Source organism: Anopheles stephensi, chromosome 3 (genome assembly GCF_013141755.1).
Source record: "Anopheles stephensi strain Indian chromosome 3, UCI_ANSTEP_V1.0, whole genome shotgun sequence".
Taxonomy (NCBI): domain Eukaryota; kingdom Metazoa; phylum Arthropoda; class Insecta; order Diptera; family Culicidae; genus Anopheles; species Anopheles stephensi.
In genome coordinates, this window is record NC_050203.1 from 64,609,943 (window position 1) to 64,629,435 (window position 19,493).

Here is a 19,493-nt window from a genome sequence, read left to right on the forward strand (position 1 = left end):
AGCTCTGTCTGCTTCTCAGTCAGTGCTTTTTGATGTATCCGGTATCCCGCTGTATGCTGACGGGCACAGTTTGCGTTGCAAAATTGTAGTCATCTCGTCTACCTATCACCCATAATAAACTGGACAGACTTTCTAGCCTATATGAAATCTCTCTCACGCTCAATCATCTCGATGCTTGGAACAGTGGACACAGTGTTGTGTCCGCTGCTGCAGTCATTCTCGGGGGGGCAGGGCATCACACACACGATTGCATAATGTCTAATGAAGCATAATCATCAGCCGCTAATATTCGACACCTACTGTCTATAAGCATTACTCGTCCATGCTCCACACCTACGAAAGAAACGCGCCTCCCCCAGCCCGATAGGGTTTTCAAGTACTGGCAAATTGTTTATCATTTCGCCGAGCGTCTCATTACTGGTTCACCACCCATGCTCGTATGGTCCGTGGTCAGAGTTGTTTTCCTGGTTAGATATGAAGTAACGAGTGGTAACGCTCAGAGCGGCGGAGTGTTTAATGAAATATAATTAACGTAATTTGAAATGAATTTTGATTCAATCTCATTTGCTCGCTCAGTAATTGGATTTATTTTACAACCGCATTAAAGGCGCACGCCTCGTTATTGGGACTTATTGCTTAGGTTCATTTAAGAGCGGCATGGTCTTGTCTCTTCTCAATTTCCTGAATAATATGTGCTCAAATGAGTATTACGTTTAATGATGAAGGAGTTTGAAAGTATCTTCCTTATTTTTATAGCGACAGCTTTGAAAAAGTTGCACCAAATTCATGGGACATTGCAGTAAATTATGCAAATAAGTCGCCTTGGTCGTATGCTTGCAAGATAAAGTTCTACTGAGGCATAAACTACATGCAGACAGGACATAATAAAACAGATAGAAAATCAATATCGGATTAAGATCGGCAGTTTATTTCAAAGTAGAAAAAAAATCTTCTCGGGCTTGCATTATTTTTAAAATCAAATCTTATGAAGAAGATCTTTTTATGACATAATCAAAGCAATAGAATAAATTAAAATAATTCGATGCGCCAGATCCTATCTAGCTCATATGGTATGGTGCATAGTAAACTATTAGCTTTGCTTGATACTGTGTGATTTATGCCCCAGATTAGTAGCTACCACAAATATATCCGCGGTCCGGTGGCCGAGGCGATAGCGGCGCCGGTCTTCACACGGCAGGGCCGGGGTTCAAATCCCATCCAGACCGCCTCCCCGTACGAAAGGCTGACTACTTTTCTACGGGTAAAATTAAGTCACAGAAAGCCAGAAATGACAGGCCGAGACCTCTCGAGGTTGTAGTGCCACAGAAGAAGAAGAAGAAGACAAATATATTAAGATTGAGCTTGGGCAAGAACTCAAACAGGATGTTGTTCCAAATTAAAACGTATTGAATCGTAAAGGCCTTTAAGGACGTTCAGAAATCTCGTACTCCAATTATAAGGAACACAACCGAGCAGAGGGATACATTTAGTATCAACAAGAGTTCCGGAGGGTAGTCTAGCTTCATAAAAAAAAATCAGTCTAGTTAGAATTCAAATAATAATGCCCGGTTCCAGAGCAAAATACCAAGTCTATCTCAGTTCCTTGAGCTCCTTTAGTTAAGCTCTTAAGCAGTGGCGAGTGGAGATATTTGGAGGCCCGAGCGGAATGACAGTTGAAGCCCCCTCAAATTGTGATATTAGAGGGAAACAATAGGATTTCCCTCTCCGACCAGGCCCCTATAACTGATGAGGCTCCGAGCCTACCTTCCGAGGAAGAAGAGGAGCTTCCGCTCTTAGGTTGATCTGCCTCTGCTCTTAAGTTCTTTTAAGTACAAAGTTCTTAGAACGTAAAGGATGTTCTCCAAGTAACCACCATCGTTTGATACGCCGCCTAATCTTGAATGCTTCTTGTTTTTATCTCATTTCAGAATAATATTCCTCTTTCGTCGGTAGAACTTGCCCTCCGAAACGTTCCACCACACAATGACACAGCGCCAAAGTAAAGGAGGGACAGCGATGATGCCTGCTGCTATGCTGCTAGCCACCGTTCTAGGCATTGCCCTGCTGCCAGTTTGCATCTACAGTCTCGAAAATGGACTCGCCCGAACACCACCGATGGGATGGCTTTCGTGGGAACGTTTCCGTTGCAATACGGATTGCGAAGGTGATCCGGAAAATTGTATCAGGTAAGTGACTTTAAAGTGAGTGAATTGTGAGTAGATTGAAGGTTCAAAATGTTCCCCACAATTCCACTGTCTTAAATTATTTTAAAAAAAGTTTTTGATACTGTATAACTTCTTTTGGTGTGCTTGCACGCCTTAACATTTAATTTTCCGTGCAAGTGCTCCACTCCAAAAGCAACACTCATTTGAAGGCGTTTCAAAGAAACGGCACTCAATGGCACGTGCTAGCGTGTTGGAAAGGCATCTTACCCAGTGAGTCAATCGGTGAGGCACGATCATCACGCGACGAGGCTCTTTCACGAACAACCCTTAGGGAAGTGAGCGAAGCAAGGCACCGCAAAAGCGCAGGAACTTTACTCGGTGTTTCGGCACACCCAATCGCTTGCTTCAAATTAGTTCGCCACCAAGGCAACAAACACCTAAGAAAGGCCACCGGAATCGTGCATAAACTAAGCAACTATTAACCATCGAAGTATTGCACAGCTGCCATTTGTCGCATCACAATTGCAGTATTTTGTGTGCAAAAACAAAAACGATATGTGGACATCGTCGCTTTTTATTGATTGTTCAATGTAGAGAAGCAGCTGTTAGAAAGCATTTGACGACGGACTGCTGTTTGCACGTTGCGCAATTTCGCCGTCCGTGGCCATGAATTTTCGATCAGTTTTAGACAGGAGTCGGTCAGTTGCACCAATCATTTGGACCATAGAGCTCATGGTCTTCCCGCCCGTTGTTCATTTTATGGATTTATGTACGTGGACGGGGCTTCTTTCTTCTGCTTGGTTGAGAGCAAAAGTGAAAGTATTTTTTGCCGTACGTACAAATTGCGTGTGATTCCGTTCATTGTGGCTGGATTGATGCCATGATTTATGTTTCTTTTCGAAACATATTTTATAATTGTTGAGCTTATAGGCCAAAGTAAAGCATTCCTATCCGAATTTTCGGAGTAAAATAAGCACTGAGGTCTATGGTGTTTAAGGATTTAAAACCCTGAATAGTTTGGTCGATATGTGTTACACATTTGAGCAAAGGAGTTGACAATGGAGATCAGAAGATCATGTTGATAGGATTGACATAAGGAAAACAATTTTATTATAAGCGTGATCAATTAGCAAAAAATGTATTTTAACTGACTTCTATGAAAAATTTGAGGGATCATACAACTGTAAACCTCAAGCAGGATATCTCATCTTCAGATTGTAGATCTTCATATGGCCATCCCGACCATTCCCTCGTTGTGAGGACTGGCCATACAACTACGTGCTATCATTAAATCTAGTAAGCCAGCAATGATCAGGGAAGACCTAATAGGTCGTCAGGCCAAGAAAGGATAACTAGCACTAGAGAGATCGTGTAGCACATCTGCCTCCAAAGCCCAACCAAAAAGCCTGACGGAACTCATAATCATCACACCCCAGCATTAGCCATCCCCTGTGATGGTCAGGTGCATCCATTTCACAGCACGATATTAATATCACGCAAATATAGTGATGATCTCAAACCTCAAAACCCCGGGAAGAAGAGAATGTTTGTTTAGCCGGACCATCCATCAAGCGTAGATAACTACCAACTTCAATCGATCGGCATTGATTAGTATCCATCCCTCTCGGATGGATGGATTATTTACGATAAAGACAGGCAACAGATCATTCAGCTTATGATCGCTTAGTTTTGCCGCGGTACCATGGCCCCCTCAAAAGCAGTCCATCATTTGCCGTTCGATAAGCCAAATCCCTTCACCATCCTGAAGGGGGCATCCAGTAAAAACGGCAAAAAGGTCAGCCCGGTGTGCCCGGGAGTCGGTGGTAAACGATGTCTACCGGATTTAGCATTAGCCGCACGGTAGCGTCACGACCAACGGTCGCTTCATATTTTGCGTTTCTTTATGCGGGCAACAGTGTCGCGCGCGATTTCTGCCTCCGGCAACAGATGTGTGTGAAAAACTTCTAACCTATTTCCTGCATTTATTATGCTGATGGTCCAAGAGCCCGAGAGATGTCAGAAAAAAGGGGGGGTTCGTTCAGGTCCATGCCCGAGCGCCAGCTAAGAGTGCCGCAAGGCAAATGCAGATTTATTTTATTTTTATTGATCGATTGTTGCATAAGGCGCAATGCTCCAGAGAATGAAGGCATCGGGTCATACCCAATAAAAAAAATACTATTTACTCGTGGTAAACATTACTGCTATTGCTGTGTGCTGCATAATACTCTCTGCACGATTTGGGTAATGGAAATCCCGAAAATAAGTCTTAAAAAACAAGCGCGGTTATGTTCATTGTTGGGCAGCATCTTTCACTCGCTCACTAGAAGGAAGTGACCGTGTACCCGGAGGACGGTACAACCAGTCCAACCAGATTGACCTTTCCCATCCCCTTACGTAACGACTTCTTGCGCATACGTTCCGGTTGCGTTACAAATCGTACGCAAACAAGGTACGCCGATGGTTTGCGTTCTTCCCGCGCGCAGCACCCGGCTACGATAAATGACTGAGAATCGTGCCAATCGTGTACGGCTGCTGCGGACTTGCTAGCCAGATCAATAAATCAGATTCAATCTTCAAACACACGTTGGTGGTAAATACCGAATTGAGAGAGCCTCGTGTGTGTGTGTGTGTCACAAAATTACGAAAGTCAGCTACTAGGTCACAATTATTCTGACCAGCGGATTTGCCGGTTAGCCAATCGCATTACAAAACCCAGATGCATCCGGACACGCGGAGGCTCCGGTTTTCGGTGCTCCAGTTAGGTCTTGGTGCTCACGAGCCAAACGGACATCATTCATAAAAATCACTCAACTGTCAAACTCGTCGTCCGACATAAGTCGTGTGTGGTCGTCGGGGTGGTCGCGATCGCGAAATAAAAGCATCCAACATTGATGAGCCTGCTTGTGAGGTCAAGCAAAGCAACGGTGCAACGGGTATGTAAGTACGATGAGTCAAGAAGAAGCATGGAGAGTTGAGTAATGTTTACAATGAGCCCTGGAGTTTTTCAGAGAAGTCTTCAAAAAGCTAAGGACAAGTCCAATAACGTTTGGGAAAACTGTCAATAACCAAGGCAAAAATGAGAAAAGACGTCAACAAAAATTGAAATAGAGTTAGTGGGCAGTATGCAGATCAACACCATGTTTGATCCAATAGGAATTTCGTAACTGACAGCAACTCCGATCCCTAAACCTCATCCGCTTCGCAACGCACGCTTGTTAAGCAATAGTTAATTATCCGAGACTTCCCTCCTGGAACTGCTCCGTAATGTCATGAGAACTTATGGGAAGCAAAAAAAAGCACACAAACAATGCCGCGCAGTAATTTAGTTTGTGACGCGCATTCTACCGCACCATCCATCGATCGTGAGATGGTAGCACCGAATCGATCACCGTGTCGTGGTCACGTTTCCACCGGATTTGCTGCCGCTCACTTGGCAACGCTGGGAAGCCGTCGACGGAAAGTGTATCTCCTACTTACCGTCATCAACATCCGCCATACTCGGTGGCACGAATTCTGGACCCGAGTCCCTTTCCTGCCCTGGTATCCTTTCCAATTTTTCAACCACTCTTAGCTGTACCACTTTTCGATGAAGACAGGGAACGCCATTTTGCAACAAACTTTATAGTTGAAGCCCTCTAACGACTTGCATCCTCCGATCGATGATGGTACACACGCGTTCTGTTGTGAGCGGCCCGAGATGGCGGATTACGTGCACTGTTATGTCCGATTATTTTCGGTGATGGTGCTGCATGTCCGGCCCGCTCGACCAACGACGACAAGCGTGGGCTCGACCGCAACCGGGAGGATAATTGCTTCCTCGGACATTCACCGGGACACCCGCTGTCATTTACTGACCGTAGGCGCATGTCCCAAAGGCAGTCATGGGAAATGGTCGCTCATTTGCATAATGAGCATAATTATCGGCCCAGTGTGCAGCACTCGCGCTGGGTTGCTCTCTAATGCACACTACTTACCTTCTCTCGCGCAAGAAAACCCGGAGAGGTTCGTGTCAATTAAATTTAACAATTTTTGATCACCACCCAAAATGCTCGCCCGCTAACGCCTTGTCGTACGTACGCGTGAGTGGATTGCAATCTTCACGGCATCGCGAGCAAATTTTTGCACAAGCCAACATTGGCATTGACCGAGAGAGAGAGAGACAGCAAGAGAGCAGTGTAAACATGCATCTCCTCACGCGATGAAGTGTATGTTTTTGAGACGGACGGAAGAGTCAACAGCAGCAATGGACAACACACTAGACACCCGCCGAAGAGCCTAAACATGCACGAGGGCTGCTTGAAAAATGCTTCACGCGAGCCTTGATGGCGGGATGTGTATGTTCACTTGAGTCAACAGCATTTAAATTAGATCAAGATCAGCTGGAACGGCAGGAAGAGTGCTGAATGAACAGATGCTTGACCTACAAGAAGACGAATGAGTCTATAGCATATTCATCGTTATTATCGATACGATAGAATAAAAGAAACTATTTAGCCTTCATGTACCATAAATCAATTTCTGGTCAATACAAGATGGCGGTTAAAACTGTTCAAAAGTCCTCGAGATATTTTTGACAAATTTTGCTAATTTATGATCGACCATTTTGGGCCCATCCAGGACAAATTGAAAACTAAAGCGATGTCACAGTCTCACCGGTGCCTCCGTCCGTGCCGTGAAACTGTATGAGACAAGCCCCTAAATCACCCATCGCCGAAGGGTATTATTTAATTGGCTGAGAAACACAAGTACCCTTCAGCTCTCTATCAGAGCAAACCTTCGCTTTCGATCTTCATATTTGTGGCCACCTTTCTTCGCGCTGAAAACATCTAACATCTAACACAATCTCCTTCAGCAAGGACGCATCAAAAATTTGGTTCCTCCTTAGTATATCGAACACTTTTTTTCGTTCATCATCGTTTCATCATAATCCTACTTAAGAGGGCTATTAAAAAATCGATACCACCGTGAAGGTATTTCGTTCAATAAGCTCCACAAGCTAAAAGGCCCATCGATGCGATTTGATTGTTTAGCGACCAAAACTCCAAAGGCCATCCCGATAACGATATGCGACCGCGAAGGTGCCGTAGATAAATTGAATATAACAATAATGCTTCTTTTTCAATGGATTGTCGACCCCACTGCGTGCCTTTTTGCAGATCATCATGGCGAGACGAGTTTCAAGTGGGATAATCCTCGAAGATCTGAAGTGCTATCGTGTCGATCGATCAAACGCTTCTTTGTCGCGGTTTAAATACACCACACGGTGCGCTTCTCCACTGTGCTGTCGCTTACGGGCGTCCTTCTCGCATCATATCCTCTTGTCCAAGAAGTCGTGTTTAACATTAAGAAAAACGAACTTGGAGAAGATCGACTGGGCTGAGCTAAATAAAACTGGGTCATAGATTGTTTGTCACAAACTGCCAAGCCTGGTCACTGACTGTGTCATTGTGAATTTCCTTTTTCACCTCTCAACTGCAACTCGGACAGGAGTTACTGGATGGAGCGGTGTATCACACCAGTTGACCTATAGTGTAACTTTTGCCCCCCAGCGAGGTATCGAGACTGGCGCGAATCCAGGAAATCACGACAACCCTCAACACTCCCCTATAGCAGTAACGCGCGCTTAACGACGATGCCGTGGGCGGTCTACAAATCATTAGAAGATGGCCGTGTAGTGCCCTTCGCGGCTAGATTAGATTTGCATGCGGCTTTACCTTTTTGCGTGACTTAAAGGCACAGTTTTACAATGTCTGCTTCGAAAGGAGAATTGCAAATTTGTTCCCGGCTTGGAGGGAAGGTGAATGGCGTCTGCAAGCTGCTAGATTCTAAGGGTTTCCTTCCGTAAAACTCTTGATAAAAGATATGTAAAAGACATTTTAATAATCTTAACCTATAGCAAATTAACTTTCATGAGTTATCTGAAACGACTCTTCTAAATCCGTAACTGTAACTAGCTAATAGGCAAATTTCAACACACTACAACGCCTTCTCTCAAATCTGAATCGTTGCAGCGAGCACCTCTTCCGCACGATGGCCGATCTGGTGGTGAGCGAAGGCTACGCTGCCGTAGGCTACGAGTACATCAACGTCGACGACTGTTGGTTGGAGAAGTCGCGTGGACCGCGCGGTGAGCTGGTCGCCGATCGCCGTCGCTTCCCGAGTGGCATGAAGGCGCTCGCCAACTATGTGCACGCCAAGGGACTTAAGTTTGGCATCTACGAGGACTACGGAAATTACACGTGTGCCGGATATCCGGGAATTCTTGGCTTCTCGGCGAACGATGCGGCCCAGTTTGCTTCGTGGGACGTGGACTATGTGAAGCTGGACGGTTGCTACTCGCTGCCGATTGACATGGATCACGGCTATCCGGAGTTTGGCCGTAATCTGAATGCCACCGGGCGTCCCATGATCTACTCGTGCAGCTGGCCAGTTTACCAGATTTATGCAGGCATGAATGTGGGTTAAGAAGCTAGAAGCATTCGAGATCGCTACAGCTGAAATAGTATCTAATTGTGTTCCTTCTATTCCCTATGTCCGTCTGTCACAGCCCAACTACTCGTCGATTATTCAGCACTGCAATCTGTGGCGTAACTACGACGACATCCAAGACTCGTGGGCTTCGCTGGAGAGCATCATCGATTACTATGGCAACAATCAGGATGCGATCATACCGAATGCTGGTCCCGGCCACTGGAATGATCCCGACATGGTAATGTTTCGTGACTGCCTAACAGGTTTTCGCGTAAGAGCGCCTTTCTAACGTTCCTTTCCTTACTTACAGTTGATTATCGGAAACTTTGGACTCAGCTACGAGCAATCTAAGACGCAGATGGCCCTGTGGGCAATCATGGCCGCACCGCTCATGATGTCCGTCGATTTGCGTACGATCCGGCCCGAGTTTAAGGCAATTCTGCAGAACCGCAAAATTATTGCGGTCGATCAAGATCCGCTCGGCATTCAGGGGCGAAGAATTTATAAGGTAAGCAAAATCTAACGCTTCGAAACACTCAAACGGTACCGCATTACTTATTGTGCCACTCCTTCCTCCTCCTCCTCCTCCTCCTCCGCAAACCCCACCAGCACAAGGGCATCGAGATTTGGTCCCGACCGATCACTCCCATCTACCAGACGTACTACTCGTACGCGATCGCCTTCGTTAACCGGCGAACAGATGGCACACCGTCGGACGTGGCCGTGACCCTGCGCGAGCTGGGTCTTATTTCGCCCACGGGCTACAGGGTTGAGGTAAGACGCCGTTTCGCTTATCAAACCGAATCGCATTACGGTACGGAATTACAGCGTCCCTTTGTGTTTTCTAGGATCTGTACGAGGAAGTCGACTACGGAGTGCTGAGCCCACAGACCAAGATAAAGGTGAAGGTGAACCCGTCCGGCGTGGTGATACTGCGAGCCGACGTTCAACCGGAACGCTTCTCCAAGAGACCGTACAATCCCATCTTCTATCGCTATCCTAACTAAGCCGTTTGGCAGTACAAAAACCTCAATGTTTAGCACGGCAGGTTTACAGGTCCAAATTGTAATAACCTCCAGCTGCGCAGACAGCTCCCCTTTCCCCCTCCATGCAAGTAGCAATACCCGTGCACGACATTTCAACGCGTTTCAGCAGATTCAAAATATGAAACTATTTGATAGTGAGGTAAGAAACACAACACTCAAAAACAGGAACAATTCTTTAAGGATAGTAGTTTATCGCGAGAAGCAGCGAGAGATGGAGTGAGAGATGACAATCATGTGCCAGTTTTGATGGAAAAGCAACAATACATACACATACAAGAACATATAAACGTAGACAGGAACTACAATAATAGATCACCAGCTTTTGAGAGCAATGGTTTATATTAACAGTCCACAGGCACCACTGCAGCTGAGTGTGAACAAGCTACTACACGCAGATTAATACTGGCACTTGCAAAAAACTTGTTGTGTTGCCCCCCAACAACACAACCAAATGGTGCTCTCCTGCGTACAAAAGGTGCGCCGCCTTCCTTGCTTGCGACACACGAAGGGACACCCGTTTACCGGGGACAAAGTTGAAGCGCCCTCAGTGATATGATTACGTTACGTTACGGTTAAACAAAGCAAAACAAAAACGAAAAACCTTTCTCTGTTCCCGCTCCTTTCGGGATAGGAACCCACACCCACACCAACGATTGGTGGCTATCGAGTGCCAATCTTCCTTGCCCAATAATCCATCAGAATCCGTGGTGTATGATCTTGGTACGTGCATAAGGTTAGGTTTGTACATTGTATAATTTATGACGCGACGGGGAGGGACAGTCCCGGGACAGCGAGTGGGTTGTGTGATGTCCTTGTGTGTGAGTGTATTTTTTATATATATATTTCTGTAATAGTTTCCAAAACCAATTAATGACTAAATCAATTTGAGATAATAAATCAATGAATAAAATCCATACGAAACACAATCGGGTGGCATGTCTGAAGGTTGACTTGAGAAAAAAAAGGAAAATATATTCCAATCAAGAGAGTACATGAAAGGACAATGGGAAAGGAAGGAAGGAAAGAATCTTAGATGACAGCACAATTTTCGGATATGACTCTTGGGAGTGGATATTTCCAGCGTATTGAATATAATTAAGATCATTAGGAAGAGGCATAATTAAAAGAGGGATGTGAAACTAAACGTGCTCATAGTAGACAGCGCTGGATTCCGTTGACCTATTGCGGTTTATCGTGTAGAGATGAATAATGGCAAACGTGTGCTCAAGGAACGAAAAAAACCCTTTAAAAGGAGACAAAAGGAGAGATCCAATCAACGTTGGTGTTTCAACCCTATGGAGAAGGGCGAGATGCGATGAGGAAAACAGATTGACCAAAGAAACAAGCAATCGGGTTAACAAGGAAGAACAGAGGAGCTAACTCCCAAGGATCATGATCATATGGGATCGTTAAAATCCCTGACTAGGCCTTCTAATACTTCCAACGTTTTTACACCCTTCTGACATCGGATTCAATATGATTGGAGAAGGCGAGAACTCCATCAAACCACATACCAAGGTATTTGACTGTGAAGATACGGTTAACAAAGTCGGTTAAATGGATAAATCTATTCTTTCTTTTCTTTATTCTTTCTTTAAATGGAAATTCTTTAAATGGATTACTAGGACAAAGAGCAAGCATTAAACCAGACGAAAAAACGATTACGGATGTCTTGGGAGGCAATCGGCAATCGGTCCGGCATTAGTCAGTCAGTCCTGCTTACGAGGGTACGGTTCGGATGGGATTCGATATGGATCCCGATTTCATTCGATAGGGATACAGTTCGAGTGGGTTCTGCAAATCGAAAGATCGTTGCCACCTTCACTACGTATCGAGTTATTGTTAGTAATATCTTGACATATTCGTACATCCTATAGAGACGACTTGAAAGAATCTGTGCGCGCTGAAAATGTAAACAAAGTTACCAGTGAATGGATCAATTTCCTCAACCGGTTCATTTTTCAAATCATTTATTCTGCAGGGAATTAAAACTTCCAGGCTTTGGATAATATTATATTCCTCTCCTTTTTGTCTGTTCTTGGCCTAACGACCTCTGTTGGTCATGTCTAAGAACGGTCCGGATGAGATTTGAACCCCGGTCCTATGAAGAATTCGGGCCGTTAGACCAAAAACCTCGAACAACGTACAAACATCCTCCAATGTTTAGACAACATTAAGCTCTTCAATCAATTTTCCAAAATGTCTACAACACGTAATACTGGTCGTTCACAGCCGCTAGAACAAGATAGTAATCGAGAAGAACCAGATCTCACCCATATCTTCAAAGGCTGACATGTAACGCGTTCACTGCAGTTAACTGGCATGCACCCGCCTGCCGCCCAAAGTCCATCTCTTGAACTCACAACGCACAACGCAAACACACCCTCCGGACGGGCAGGCAAGCAGGCAGGCAATGAGATGCAACGAATCGGGCATGTTTATTTAATCAGCTGACCCGTCTCCGTTCGCGGGATGCTGAACCCGCATCCGAGCGTGCTGCCGCTCGCCGATTCTCGCGCTCCACCATTCCAAAGTTCAATCCGCGTGTTGCGAGCTCGTGGCGATCGGGAACGTGTGCTTTACACGAACTGTTTACTGAGTCCGCTGAGGCGCTTTTTCGTGCACGGCGGTTTCATTTTTATCATGCCAAGGGTAGCACGAAATTGAAATCATCTTGTGACCGGATTTCAGTTCTTTGCATGGAGCGGAATCAATAGCAGAACAGTAACACAATTTCGTATTTGTAGTGAACGATGAACACATACTGCAGCATTTGCTTATCTACGATGCATCTAGCACATATGTTTGTAACACGTGCTTGGAAAGCGTTTGCTTACCTTTGCTACACAAATAGCACCAAACAGCAAAAGACAGCCAAGTGTCGTTTGCTAAAAGCGTTTACTATTATCAGCGTTGATCAATTAAAAAGGGTTAGCACCAGTTTGCTTTTGTAAAGATTTGATAGTAGCGTCAATATCAATAGAACTCTAGTGGCCGAGACGATAAGGGCTTCGGTCTTCACACGGCAGGACCGGGGTTCAAATCCCATCCAGACCATGCGCAGGGCTAACAAACTTGATACGGGTAAAATCAAATCACAGAAAGCCGAAAATGGCTGGCCGGGGGACCATTCGTAGTTTTTTAGAGCCAATGGCGAGAAGGAGAAGAATAAAATAAGAAATATTCGCATTATTCCGGTAGAATCCAAACCATAAAAACGGAGTATAAAAAAAAAGAAATTTAATTCTTTTTTGGATGTTTTTTTTGTATGATTTTTCTAAATCTTTTTCATTCTATCTGCACTTGTTAGGCATACGAAAGTTTATCTCTATGATTACAGATACCTATAACATTTGTTTTTAACTTTCCCCGATTTTCTTGTTAAGGATCACCATCGACCATCGCTGTTTTTCATTTCTTTATAAAAAATATATTTTTTAATTAATATCTAATTACTAAATTGTACTATTCACTTTTTAGCTATTGGATCTGGAACACATAACAATTTGGAACCAAAGTTGGAAAGGTAAAATTTTTAAATATTCTAAGCAAAATATGAAACGCATTCTAACCTGAAAAACTGCACCACGGAGAATAAGAGGCGTTTGAAAACAAAACAAAAAATATATTTCCTTAACTGATGGCCTTTTAGAACCTCTTCAGAATAGAATTTGAGGTCCATTTTCGAATGACAACAGCATTTTCCCTTTTCCTCAAAGGACTAAGTCAACATCCGAATATGCGTGAATATTAATTTCATCGTTGTTAACACCTTAAAGTAATATTTCAACCACCCTGCCCAACCGAGTTGTAGTTCGTTTTGAACTACAAACTGAATCAAAAATATTTGAGAAACTGTTAAAAAAATACCCTCGGAACGGAACCAAAAGTTATGAAAAACCTATCAATAAATTGAAATTGAGTTGAAATGAAGATAGTTTGAGACATCAGCTAAAGCTCGTAGAAATGCATGAAGTTACTTTCTGATACTTGGTAATTTTAATAGTATTTTATATAACTTTTTTTTTCTGTGGGCTTTATAGCTTTTTATCTATCCTTGCGAATGTAAAAGTAAAAATGACTGTTTATTTCAGCCGTTCGAAGTCCCTGTTTTGTGACTTGTTTATGCTTTTATATCGTGTTTAATCTACAAAGGACGTTCGTAGAGTGAACCGTGTTAAGTTAATTTACATTTCCAAATATTCCAAACTACTATTTTTAAACCTTGTTTTCCATAACTTTTTGCCTCCACCTTCCAATCATACTATCACGATCTACAAACCATAGGCATCATCTAACCTTGTCTCACTGTAACGTCCGGTTCAATTATCACCTTGATAGTCATAGAAAAAAACGAAACAAATAGAGCAAACAGCACGTCTAAGATGTGTTCTAGCAGCGGAAAGGGGAAAATAACCTTCCCGGTACTAAGTGGCCGCCCAAACACACACACACGCACACACACTAAAGCCAATAATAATTGTTATGCAAAGAGTTCTATCGATCGACAAGCCCTTGCACACCACACGTTGGGGTGCGATGTTGTGAAATCGACCAGGTGTGTTCTGGGGTGTTATCATGGTATGAGACCCGGTGAGATAAAAGACATTCCACTGGTTCAACTATCAAATAGAGAGAAACGTGACGCTACATTGTTGCTAAGCTTCTAGAGTGTTGTTAGCTATTAGCAACCAAACTTTTGCATCAACCCAATGCTCGTTAGTATCCAAGCCAACCACACCATAGCGATCGCATTTATTTCATAATACAATTAGCAACAGCAGGTCGTCGCTCACATTTTCCATCATAGGAGGCCGTGTTGTCGAGTGAGACAAGCCCTCGACTGAATTCCTTCTCCAATTACGTATCGTCGAATCGTGCTGTCAATCGTGCCGATAATGATCGTATAATGTGTTTATCGATGTTTGGCCCCCTTTTTTCCCCACTGCGAGTCGTAGATCAACCGAAGATAATTGTCCCATCAGAAGGAAGATACGATGCTATAAAAAAGCGTTTTTCTATATGAAACAATTCAACGAAACAAGCACAACGTTCTTATCAAACGTGGCAACAACAATGAGGTGATCAACATGGGACCGCCTGATGGCTATATTTAGCTTAATGAGAGCATCTGTATCTCTGCAAAAAATTGAAATTTTTTTTACTAGTCCAACAATAACAAAATGCCTCACGTCAGTGCCGAGGAGGAGTGGCCCGTCGTGACGCAGGCATCGTTCACGCGTGCAACCCCGAAAAGATTATATTTAAATCGGTGGTAAAAATATGCCTATCTCGCACAAGTTTTGCAAACCGATTTACCGATCGCACTTCACTTTAAACAGAATTACTGAACGTTTGCGAACTCTCCAGACTAGCTGGCGACCGTGTTCCAGCTCAAGGGCAGCAGATGTACCACCGGCGGGGTACGCTTGATTAAAATGACCTCCCTCCCGGATGAGTTTCAATTTTGGCCGGTTAAAGTATTTTGCTGCGCTCATGCGTAGTTCGATCGCGCTGTTTGTCGCATTGAGCCAAATGTTCGCTGCTCGAACATTCCGTAGAGCGATTGTTTCCAGGATATAAAGTTTTGGCAAGAAGAAAAGGGCGTACGGTGACATTGAAAACGTAAAGGCCATAAATATCTAGGCGCTCTTCTGGACGATTCCGCACTGATAAGACAATTCAGCTGGCTGAGACAATCAAGATTAATTGAGGTAATAAGCAGGGAGAACTGGCTAGGGAGAACGAAGGCCAGATTAGAGTTGTTTTGAGTGAGAATATTATCTAATATTCGTATAATTTACGTTCAGGTTGTATTTATTCTACAGCATTAAACCTTCTCAATCCAAAAATCAACTTTAACCCAGAAGATCATCCCCAGCTGGTTTAGGATGGAAATCCCGGTCTTTTAAAACTCACTTTATCTCCCACCCAGAACCCCAATTAACAACCGTCATGATCGTAAAGCCGGAAACTACGCAGAAGCAACACATTGTTCCGGCTAATGTCCGACAAGCTTACGTCAATGGTATCCAACTTTAATTAGGTCAGTCAACGAAATCGCTTCGAACGAAGCTTGATCGTGAGTTCTTATCTAGCTCAAACGAGATTCTAAACTTCCCAGAGGGGGGGGATAACGCAAATAACGTTACATTCTAGTGATTTTTGGTTACATGATCTCACTAAAGCATTAATTGCTGTTTTTATAAGTAGTTTATATAGGTAACCGTTTCATTTACATAAATACCTTCAACTGAAATCTTATTTATTCGATAGTTGTTTTTTCTATCCATCGACTCCATCGCTAGGGATCGATCTCGATCGTGTGGAGTTAATCTTTAACATTACTATTTTTTTATTTAAATTTAAATCCTATTGCTAATATGATTATATTTTATATAGCCCAATAAAGGGGATTCTTTTTCTTTCTCTTAGGTGGTACACAGTACAGTACAATCTCTAAAGAGTACAGGCCGGCGTTATTTGACACTGTCCCAGATGTTTCAGGATTCATCTCAAAGGGCTTCGATGGGATTTTCTATGCATGTTTGAATCTGTCCCACAGTCAGTTGACAGTGTTTTAAATATTTTTGGAAAAAAAATCTCTGCACTATTTCTTATGATTTCCCAGATCACTTTGGATCCGGCTCACAGTCCGTTGAAGGTTCCCCAAATGCAAATCTAAGTATTTTTGGATTCGTCCTGAGGTGTTTTGAACATTTCCCGGATTTCTCGGATATGATTTCTCAGATATTTAGAATCTGTCCCACAGTTTATTGATGATTTGCCGATTATTTCTGTATCCGTCCCGTTTTCCTATGTATACTTTAGAGACAAGTTGCAAATAAATGTTCAACTCATTTTGCATTACTCGCATGTGTGTTTACGGGTCAATTCATCCAAATCTCCTCACAACACAACAGTGGAAAATTTCCTTTCGTTCGTACAAACACACACACACCCGATTGGAAAGCTGATGTAACGATGCTGGCCGCGAGCGTCACTAAATCAGACCTCAGAATAATCTAATCTCCAAGTGAAATGAACGACTTCAACACGCAAGCCACACAAGAAGCGTGTCAGTAAAAGATGGAAAAATTTCCTCTTTTCCTTTTTAATTTTTTCAAGATTTTTCTCAACGTGACACTAAAAAAGTGAATGACAAAGTGACAAGCCCCTTCCTTGGCCAGAACTAGGTCAATGGTAATTGCGTGGGCCCTTTTCGAAAAACAACGCTCAAGGATATGTCGATGCTTTGCTCTCTCGGTATGCAAATGTATGTGATCGCTGGGCAGCCCATAGGACAAGACGTGTATAATAGGGATAGGAGCATGGTCACAAACTTACGGTTGGTGGTGGCCGTGTAGTAACGCTGATTTGCATCCGCGTGGCGCGTGAGCGTTTCCTCACCACCCTGAGCCATTTTCGGTTCGTTTGTAGTCGCTATCGGCGCCATGCTGCAAGGACGTCGCTGGAACACTTTTCCTCCAGTTCACGGTGAAACTTCGCTAACACAAAACACCTGAAGCCAGGTCTTATCTCAGTAAGCTTAGACAAACAAGCCCGGTCCCGGGCAACTTCGATCGATTCAAGTTCAGGAAAGCACTAGAAGCAGCGCCTGTTGGACAGATATTACTTCCTGCTACTACCAGTTCCGGCGGGCGGCAAGTTGAAGGCTCGGCAAGGCTGTTGCTTTTTTCTGTTTGTTTAGCACCCGCACTGCTGTCACTTGCAACAACAACAACAAACCTTCCAAGGACGTTCCGGCGTTTCGTTTTTTTCCGCTGCGTGATTTTATATCCTTTGTTGCAGAACGCGGACGACAACACGCATCCGATAATAGCTGTTAGCAAATAGCAAACTACGCACACTGTACAAATATCACTTTGTTCCGGTGTTTTCACTTCCTTTTCCCATCAGCTGACTTACCAGCTGACACAGCAAACTGAGAATCAAAACAATGGTGCACTTTTTTCGATCAAAGATGGCTGCGAGATACAAACACCAACCAGGGAGAAATGGCTTTGCACTGAGAGGAGCAGTTGTACGTTCGGGAATGGTACAATTTTTGGCACTATTTTCTATCTTTCTCTCTCACGCACACACGCATTTATTCTCTTTGTTGATATATTATCGGCGGGTTCGCGGTACAGTTGCACACCTGCACCTCCTGAGCGTGCAGTGATCGATTAAAGCGCGCGGGACAATAAAACTTGTGTACTGCACAGAGCTGGTGATGTTGCATTCGCGTTCGCTCTCGCTCTCGCTCTCTGTTTTTGTTTCACCACGCGGACAGGCGCACTACTACTAAAGTTCTCCGGGTGCGTTCCGTTGCGATAGGCGCTCTCGTGTTGTGTCTTTTTTTTTAATCACTTGACAGCTTGCCGTGCTTGCTTGCTCACGCACACACCGGTCCGCAATTCATAATCGATTGCCGTTGACCGTCGGGAAGGTTATTAAACCGTTTTTGTTTTGTTTTGTTCGGTTGTTCTTCTACGCAGAAAACGCAGATTCACCGCCGTGCAGCTTCCCGTGCGGTTTTGTCGATCGATCAACAGTCGAATCGATTAACCGCAGCGCTAGCGAGCAACGATCGACGAAACACACGGCATTCGATGTGCTTTGACACCGAATCGAATGGTGGCGCCTATTGGACAGAAAATAATGCTGATAACACTCGTTCCCGGGGGGATTTCCACTCTCGACACGGAATATTTTAATTCGAAATTCGCTGTGATCGAAACGAATCACACACTCGGCCAAACAATCGACACGGAACTAAAGTATGATTAGGTGTGCATGTGTGTTTCGTTTGCACTGTACCGTTTTGTTTCCGAAAACAACAGAGATTACCGGTTATATTAAGACACTGACCTTAACCCCGTACACCTCTCGACACATTCGCGAGCTTCGCTTCACTTTACCCACACAAGCACACACTCCCTTCAGATGCAAACCTTTGTGTTGCCGGGTCTTCGGTGAAATGATCGGAGGAGGTGTGTTCGATCAGCTTTCTCAGATCGAAGCAATCGTGCCCGCAATGGGTACGGTGGAATGACAATTGCTGAGCTGCTTCCGAGCCAGGATTTCGTCGCAGTGTTAACGCCAGCTTAGTACTTTGTTTTTTATTTGCACAAATCAGAAGATGATCTGCCGAAACTGAGACAAGCCAGCCACACACTGTTGCTGAACCGAATGACAAATGATGTGATGCTGGTCCGGTTTGAGGGCCGTGGAAAGGATAGATTTAAAAATAAGTCTTGACCACCTCGTACCGAGCGCACAAATCGAATGCCGCCAATGCGAGCGAGCGGAGATGAAACGTTCGAACTTTGGTCACTGTCAAGATGTAACGATGTGCGTGTTGGCAAGACGACAGCAATACGCGAGACGGATGCTGAGAACGTGAAGGTTTCGCGCGCGCCGTACGCAGAATGGTAAGTAATAGGGGTGATAGATAGTAAACAACTTAGAATTGGGATTGTGCGCACGCTCGCATGTGGAGGCCGTCCGAAGAACATATTAGAGCAACTGTGTGTGTGTGTGGAGAGGTCACGTTCGGTGGCATTGTAACGCTGACAGTGCATGGGTTTTCCGTGTGATCGTTCCTCTGGGCAGCATCATTAGCGATTCACATGCACAATTGATTGTCCTGGGGGAAGCAAAACTAACAAAATCTTTCTGTTGTAGGTAAACTTAAAGAAAGATTGTCCGTAAGTACAAGTGGGCCTCTGATGATAAAATAGTAACGAAGGGCGGCTCGATGCAGTGTATAATGGCTTGTGAGCGGGTTTCAATAAAGGGTTAGACA

At 44.2% G+C, this 19,493-nt stretch overlaps 2 protein-coding genes across 2 annotated transcripts in view; one reads left to right on the forward strand and one right to left on the reverse strand.

The window, feature by feature from the left end:
* Window positions 1-10,608, forward strand: part of LOC118511646 (alpha-N-acetylgalactosaminidase) — a 47,083-nt gene extending 36,475 nt beyond the window's left edge. The window contains exons 2-7 of the mRNA XM_036054980.1: window positions 1,929-2,186; window positions 8,177-8,621; window positions 8,713-8,874; window positions 8,947-9,144; window positions 9,246-9,410; window positions 9,485-10,608. Of these exons, the coding sequence (XP_035910873.1) occupies window positions 1,984-2,186; window positions 8,177-8,621; window positions 8,713-8,874; window positions 8,947-9,144; window positions 9,246-9,410; window positions 9,485-9,643 (1,332 nt within the window). The 5' untranslated portion in view covers window positions 1,929-1,983 and the 3' untranslated portion in view covers window positions 9,644-10,608. The remainder of the gene's footprint in view (window positions 1-1,928; window positions 2,187-8,176; window positions 8,622-8,712; window positions 8,875-8,946; window positions 9,145-9,245; window positions 9,411-9,484) is intronic.
* Window positions 1-18,976, reverse strand: part of LOC118511645 (6-phosphofructo-2-kinase/fructose-2,6-bisphosphatase-like) — a 66,574-nt gene extending 47,598 nt beyond the window's left edge. Inside the window, exon 1 of the mRNA XM_036054972.1 lies at window positions 17,030-18,976. Coding sequence (XP_035910865.1) covers window positions 17,030-17,138 — 109 coding nt within the window. The 5' untranslated portion in view covers window positions 17,139-18,976. The remainder of the gene's footprint in view (window positions 1-17,029) is intronic.
* Between the last annotated feature and the right edge of the window lie 517 nt (window positions 18,977-19,493).